General features: G+C 46.9%; 1 protein-coding gene across 1 annotated transcript; it reads right to left on the bottom strand.

Moving 5' to 3' along the window:
- Positions 1 to 1013: 1013 nt before the first annotated feature.
- LOC147897290 (uncharacterized) lies at positions 1014 to 3647 on the bottom strand. Its single transcript, XM_087380785.1, has one exon. The coding sequence runs from the start codon at positions 3122 to 3124 to the stop codon at positions 1373 to 1375; it is 1752 nt and encodes a 583-aa protein (XP_087236911.1). The 5' UTR covers positions 3125 to 3647; the 3' UTR covers positions 1014 to 1372.
- Positions 3648 to 7852: the final 4205 nt, after the last annotated feature.

The raw sequence follows: 7852 nt of genomic DNA, 5'->3' as shown, positions 1-7852 counted from the left end.
CAAGCTAGAGCTTGTATGTAATTTAGCCCAAACACTGAGTCCGACTCCCGACTCCGGACCCTGTTGCCTCTCCACCATCTTGTTGGCCTGTACTTGCATCGTTGCAAGTCGCAACTTGCGCCCAGTAACTATATTACACTTCCAATCTGCCATACCACTCTTTTGAATAATTAAAAGACTACGTGCTACTGCGTAACATAGTTTGTTAATTGGCAGCCGCACTCCCCGCGTAGTACAGACGGTGAAATTTCCACGCAAGATGATGGCAATTGCAAACCCGGCAACGAAACGTCCTCCCATATGACCAGCGGACGAGTTGAGTCGCCTATTCAGACAATTCGGATTACTAAATGTGAAGTTCTGGACAATTGGCAAAGAATTAAGCTATTCCGATGGGAAACACCCACTAAATGCACAAGACTTTATGAAATCGTAAAGCCCTTTTGCTTGAAACGCTGATTCACACACATAGCCTTGAAGTACTTCTGCTGGGCTTGCAAATCACGTGCTACTATTTACCGATCAACATTATATTAGAACTTCAACTGGCGCCTATGTGTGCTTGGGACGTTTGGCTGCTTTGATCACACAGCCGTGAGTACTTCACACTACAATCGTGTAAATTTCCGAAAAAAGTAGATGATACTGGGCTAAGAAAAGTTGATACATCACATCGGCTGCCCAACGTCGTTGCTCCATCACATCCAGGCGTACTCGTGAGTATATGCTAGTTAAAAAAGGTAGCATGGAATGATATCAGATATACTAAAGCTACAGCAGGAGTGACAGGACTCGTGCTCCTGCAGAAGAGTCTCAAATGAAACACATCCTTGCTCAGTTGCTATGTATGTCCTTAATTTTCACCTTTACGTAATTAGCTGATGTGGCGTAGAACAAAATCTGCTCTAGAGTACCATGGAGAAAGAACGCAACACGTCTGGTGATAATACGCTACTCGAGGCCGAAAACTGTAGGAGCGATCAAAATGCTTATGAGAAGTTATTCTTTCTGTATTTTCGTGCATGAACAAAGAATAAATGCTATAGATTTACTGGCATCCCTACGCTTGGACGAGAGGGCAATGGAAAATTAGCATGACCCTTTGGGCCAAAAAATTATAAATCTACAGAAGGGGGCTTACCATGGCTGTAACTGACGAGATAAGGACATCATAATAACTGGTACAGAGAGCCCAATAGATCCATGTGAGTGAGATGGTGAAGTACCAGCTTGGTTGATGAAGCTAGCAACTGGTGCAAAAGCTTATTGTGAAATAAACTGCATTGATACGTTGTTACTGCAATTTGCGTAGGGAGATGAATTGGGCGATCGGAGCAACGGGGTGGTGTTGAATTCGCGGAGCAAAGTGGTGCTATTGGGAGGTAGAGGGGTCATCTGGCGTGTCGCCCTGCTGATGGTGGTGGTGATGGTCGTGTTGATGCTCAGGATTCCGGGACGAAGAGGAGGGGTATACATTCAAAGCCGCTAACATGCCCAGATGGTGTTGGTGTTGCTGTTGTTGCTGCGCGGGCGACTGTTGCGCCTGATCGCCGCCCGCCCCTAGCCCTAATCCGCCTCCTGCCGCCTGCTGCCCGGAGACGAGCATCGACCCCAACGGTATCTGCCCATACGCCCCGCCTTGTAAATCCAGTCCACCAGAGAGATTGAGGCGCGGCATGAAGGTGAGCGTGGCTGGGTTGGCGCTGGGTCCGCCCAGGGGCACGCCTCCGCTACCGAGATGAATGGAGGTTCCGGACGGAGCGGCCATGCGGTAGACGGCGGCGGCGCTGGGCGGAGCTGCCGAGGGCGGGAAGGTCCAGATCTGGTCGTGGGGGGAAGCCATGACGGCAGCGGGGTTTGATGAGGAGGCGGCGTTCATGGGGAGCATCCAGAAGGCAGGGGCGCTGCTGGCGGGGGCGGCGGCGACGGCCCACATGGCGGCGGCGGGAGCTAGCGTAGACTGGCGTACCACTGAGCGCTGCTGCTGCTGCTGCTGCTGCTCGGGCCTCGTACGCTTCCTTCCGCCCCCCGCCTCTTCCGGCACCTCCGCCGCTGCCTCCCCTATGAGGCCCTCCTGCTGGTACCCCGCCAGGTGCTGGGCAAGCCTCCGCTCCTCCACCGCCGCCTCCCAGTCGCTGCGGCCGCCGCGGCTCATCTCCGCCAGCCCTATCAACTTCGCCGCCGCCGCCGCGCCCCCGCCGCCAGCTCCTCCTCCTCCTCTCTGCACGCCTGCTGATAAGCTTGCCGTCGTCGACCTCTGCGATCCGCCGCTCGTTTGAAACGACGCCGGCACCGTGCCTGTTCCCGTTGCCGCTATGATCGCCGGCTCCGCATGGCGTAGCAGCCACTCGATGGTCTCCCCGTCCGATTTGTGCCCCAGCTCTCTCGTCAGCTGAAATATCCTGGCAGCGCACGTCGCTGGCATTCGGATCCTCCTCCCTCTGCCGTCCACCTTCGTGTGCCTGTCCTTCGTCGACGATCTCTTTGGTGGTGCCTTCTTTGGCACTACTTGCCCCTCCGACGACGGTCCTGCTATCGCATCGTGCTGCGCGCTTGGCCCTGCCGTCGCCACCGTCAATGTACCCAGCCCGCTCATCCCGCCCTGTGCTGATCCATACTTCTGCCCTAGCCCTGCCGTGATACCCAATGACGCATCCACTTGAGACCCCCCCATTCCACCACCCCCTCCCATCGCTGCCATCGCTTGAGCTAGCGAGCCCCCTCCGCCGATGTGCGGCTGGTAAGCCAGCATACTTCTGCCCTCCGTTGGATACTGCACCAGCTGTAAAGGCAAGCTCCTTTCCGGACTTCCGCCTGTGCCTGAATCCCTTTCTGACTTCTCCTGGCCATGCTCACCAGAGTCCATGTTACACAAGAAACTCGCCGAGACCCTTGACACTGCTCCAGTCAAAGTCCGCCTTCGACATTCAGCTGGTGGCTGGAAGTTATTCTCTGATCGAGGGGTCTTTTGGACTGAAAGTAAGCTATGAATCAAACCAGCTAGTGCAACCACAAGTAGGTCGATATCGAAATTGCGATATAGCTTAGGAGCCCAGCCCACAATCCTTGGCTTGATGCCATCGGACCGCATGCGGAGTGTGCGGCCTTGCAACCTCACACCCATCAGCTATGAACCTCATGCAGCCCGTGAGTATTTCCCACCAAGAGGATCTAATCGCGTAGTTTCGGCAGCTCCTCGGAACCCCAACCTGAGAGCGAGAGGCGCTTATCTGAAGCTATATTGGCAGTTCGCTGGCACGTCAGCTGAAAAGGTGACTGGGCCAATTTAGTTCCAGCGGCTAATTACAGCCACTTTGGTGGAGACAATGATGCAGAGGTTAGGGAGGGGACAACAAAGAAGGGGAATCGACATTCAGCAAGGGAGACGTAGGAGATCCATCTTCAGAGCAGGCAGGCGTTTGCAACATTCTGCACGGCGGTAGCTGGCTGCTAATTCAACTCGAGAGCGCTGTTAAAGAGCGCCGTAGGCGTTTCCTTGCATGGATGATAAGGCGACACCACAGAGAGAGAGAGAGAGAGAGAGAGAGAGAGAGAGAGTTGCCTGAAGGAGTAGCTTGAACGAGAGAATCGCAGCCGCTGGAGGGAGGAAAGGAGAACGAAAGGAGAAGAAAAACAGTTTCAGGAGGTCGTGGCTATGGCGAAGACATCGATTGGATTAAAAGAAACAGAACGTAGGGTGGAATCAAACAAATTTGCGATAGCCCACGGCCGACCCGCAAGCGTTCCACGTCACTAGCCATGCCTTTACACCAAGCCCCACTACCGTCCCTGGACCCCCACAACGCCCACGAGTGTATCCGTCCGTATTCGTAGAATCGTAGACACCTTCACTTACGCTCATATTCGCTAGCCTAACGCGGATCTAGGTCGCGGCTTCAGACCCTGCCACGTCACCCCACTACCCTATCTACGGCGTATTCTACGTGCCGGCCCGCTTCTCTATTTTATAATTGTTTACCTTTAGTCTTTCTTGGCGGGCCTGCGAAAACTGTAATCATTCAATGTCAAAACTGTATATTTGATAAAATATTATTTTGCCCTCCAACCCTTGAGGACCCTCCACGTGGAAGCACCCACTCTCTCATCATTTGACTGGCCCCTTTTCTTCCAATGGTGTGCTTGCTGCCCTAGACAAGTGAATTGTCCTCATTCACTAGCAAAGTCCTTGATTTCTAGAAGCATCATGGGCCACAATTTTCCATTTGTTGTGGTAGGAACCCCCTGTTTTTGTGTCCCCCTTCATGATCCTTGAGATGGCCCTCGTGTATCCCCTATTCATCCACATCATAAGGCCTTAACCAACGCTTCCCTCCGCATCATTGTAGCCAACATGAAAGTCAATGCCCTCTTTGATCTCATTACTGTTACAAGGCATATCTCACACAATCTTGAGTGAGAATGAGGTGGTAATAGCAAGCCTCATGAGATCCCATAATGGCCATGGCCCTTAGGTTTGGATCAAGGAGGTCCCTTCCAAACTCTACCACTAGTTTATTTTCTTCATTCACAGAGCACACGTCAAACAAGGGAAGGAAGCATATTTGCTCACTTGGACACAGAGAGCCAATCAACAATCATTGTGCTTAAACCTTTCTCACAAATGCCCTTGGGCTATCCTTAAGGTTGCAACATGGGGATAGCTTGAAAGTTGGTGGGAGCATCGGTTCTACCATCAAAAGAAGCCTTTGTTGCCTTGCTTGGGTTAACATAAAACTTGAAATGTATCCTTTTCTTTATTCATTTGCATCTATTTTCCATTTGCTAAACTTTTTTATAACAAAGGCTACCTTATCCATGGAATATTATTAGCAACACACTATGGTCTATTCAAGCTTTATGAAAGGCAAATGCAAGTTGCACACCCTTTTACATGCATGATTCATTACCCCCAATGACTCCACTCTTTCACAATCTTGATTGTGTTTATCATGTGGTTGTTGAGAGCCATTTACACGGCATTAATATACTTCTATTCAATTAAAGAAGCTCATCCCCATGCTCTGTCAATCAAATCACATTTTACTTTTTGAATCATTTTATTTGATTCCATGATGCATTATGATCATAGAATAACACCACAATTCCGCAATATCTTATTGTTATTTCATCATGACATCATGTGGTATTCCATCTTTCTCTCATCCTAAGATTTTCAAGCTTTACCTGATGTTAGGGTGAGCAAACCAAATAGTATAATATAAGAAAAGTGCACCTTAACTATTTCTACTTATGTTATTCATCATGAGTAACATTAAAACCAAAGGCTATCATATTGGAAACCTAAGACCAGTATGAGGTTTTGAATAGATGAAATGAGCATCAATCGACATCTCTGCCCTCATAATGTAGTAGAGAAGTAGTATCTTAGTGAGCTCAGATAAGGGCTATCCTCAAACCCTAGATATTTAAAAGTTTATTTCTTGCCATGTGGTAGGTTATGAAGAAGATACTACTCATCTAATTGGCTTGAATTTCAATGAAATAAAATTAGATTCATAACCATATAGCTAATACTGTGGTCAAATGATGGACGTTCGCTACGTACTAATCCTTTTCTTGATGCTTTAATGTACTTATAGGAAAATGAACTTCTAGATACTAGCATGGTGACTTTAAAAAAAAAACCTTGGCAAAGAGCATCCTAATATTTATGCTCAAAGAGTTTCTTCTCCTAAGTAGCTTGTAGTCCTTTCACTTCTCATCACATTTGTGTAGTTTATGTGGGGAATTTTGCTTAATTTCCTCCACTTTCCACATGAGAAATACTTTGAATCAATTACTCTCTTGCCAAATCTTGAATTTCAAGTTGGATGCACAAAATTCATATGGATTTCATATGGTTCTTAAAGAATAAAATAATGTAAGCGATAAGAAAACTTACACAAATTGTTTGAGGTTCTACCATGTATATAATAACTTAAACTATATGTCCAAAGGATCAAGGAAGTCTCAATTTATCACTCTTGACTATGAAACCCAATGAGAATAAAGTCATTTTCCATATGTCTTCTTAACCCTAAATGTTTTGAATCGAACAAGCAGATATGAATTTGTATTGGAAATTTATATTATGGAAGCAATGCACATGTTAAATTGCTTCTTGTTGTTTGGGAAGGCTTGTCTTATGATTTGTTTGGATGTTCTTTAAATTTTAGGTGTAGATAATTAGAATGTCATTGTGAATTCAAAACTTGTTGTATGTGTGTTAGAGACGTATCTTGTAATTTTGTTGATGCATGTTTTATTACACATTTTATCATACATTTGTTGTGTACTAGCGTTATATTGAAAATATGTTTACCATGTAGATCCTTCCCTTTAACATACACTTGGTAGATTTCTTAGCACATGCCTTTATGACACTGTTGGCACAATGTACATTTATTATGCATTGTAAATCTTAGATAGATTTTATATTTACAATAACAATTCAGTTACGTCAATGTGGGGGTTAAAGGTCACTGTGCCTTAACCCCAGTTATGTACAATTATATAAATGAATGAAAAAGAAGATTAGGGTGGTTCTGCACCCACCAAAACTTGTGTGGCTCTCTGTCTCTCTCTCTCGCTCTCTCTCCCTCTTCCGTTCTTGCTTCCGTTGAGAGCACTCTCAACTGGTATCAGAGCCCGGGTGATCTAGCTGAGCGTGCGTGAATGCTGGAAGCTCAGCAGCTCTGTGGGAGGAAGGAGAAGCTTTGTGGGAAGCTTTGTGGGTGACTTTACTTGCATTCGAGTGTGCAGAGACCTTGGAGGAACCTTTGGAAAAGTCACTTTGGCTTTGCGAAGTGGTTTTGAGAGCCTGTTAAGAGCTTTCAAAGAAAAAGTCGTTTTTTGAGCTTTTCCCTGTTCCGTTCGATGACAGAGACTCCATATTGACTTGTAGAGGCAACTATTGCTTGCTTTTGGTGTCCACATTACTTCAGGAGCTTGGAAACACCTTCATTCTTGAATCTGGGATCATTTCATTGGATTTCTGACTCACTGTGTCAGTTCCTGCGTTTTTTGCCCGGGTGTTGGAACTCAAGTTTGGAGCAACCATTTGCAGATCTGTCAGTTCCGGTGGACTCAGGAGGTCCTAAAACTTCTATGTTGCTCATCATTCGCACTCCGGTGGAGTTTACAGATAGCTCTGTTTCCAAAAACGTTTTTCAGTCCGTGTGTTGGACCCAGTGATTGAGGCCACGGTTTCCAAAACCGTCTGTCCCATTGCGTTCCGGACGCCCAAAAACCCCTACCTATCAGTTCTTGCGTGATTCGGTGGAGGATTTTCAGAGTTATAAATCTCTGTGTATTCGATTTCGTCTCTCTGTTATGCATTTTTCATACTAAGGTTTTGAAACCTTAGATTTATGCCACATGGCAGTGGATAAGTATTGACTCCCATTTCTCACTCATCGGTTGGGATTTTGGAGTTCTGGCAGAAGAGAGATATTTGCAGATTTTGTTGCTGAGTCCAATTATGCGATGGCGCCCATGTTTTGAAGCATCTCAGGTCCTATTTTCAGTAGCGCTCATTACCGTGGGACTATGATTTCTTGAGCATACCTTATGCAGATCACTCTGGTTGCAGTTTGAGCAGTGTGCGCTCATTCGTGGTGTGCATTGGGTTGCAGTGGATGATTTATAGGCCATTTGGATGCATTGCGGTCCTTGTTGGATGCGCTGATAGGCCCAAATTGCCTTGTGGGATGCTATTTTTATGGACGCTTTGCACATGGATGCTATTTTATGCTGAGGGACAGCTTTGACACATTGCAGGTGATGCACTGATAGTGCTATGCTCTCTTGGATGAGATATAATTGATGCATATGCCAGTGGACGGTGTTTATG

Source organism: Dipteris shenzhenensis, chromosome 10 (assembly GCF_047967505.1).
Source record: "Dipteris shenzhenensis isolate YYH24624 ecotype China chromosome 10, Dip_SZ_1.0, whole genome shotgun sequence".
NCBI lineage: Eukaryota > Viridiplantae > Streptophyta > Polypodiopsida > Gleicheniales > Dipteridaceae > Dipteris > Dipteris shenzhenensis.
This window is presented reverse-complemented; position numbering and strand designations above follow the sequence as displayed.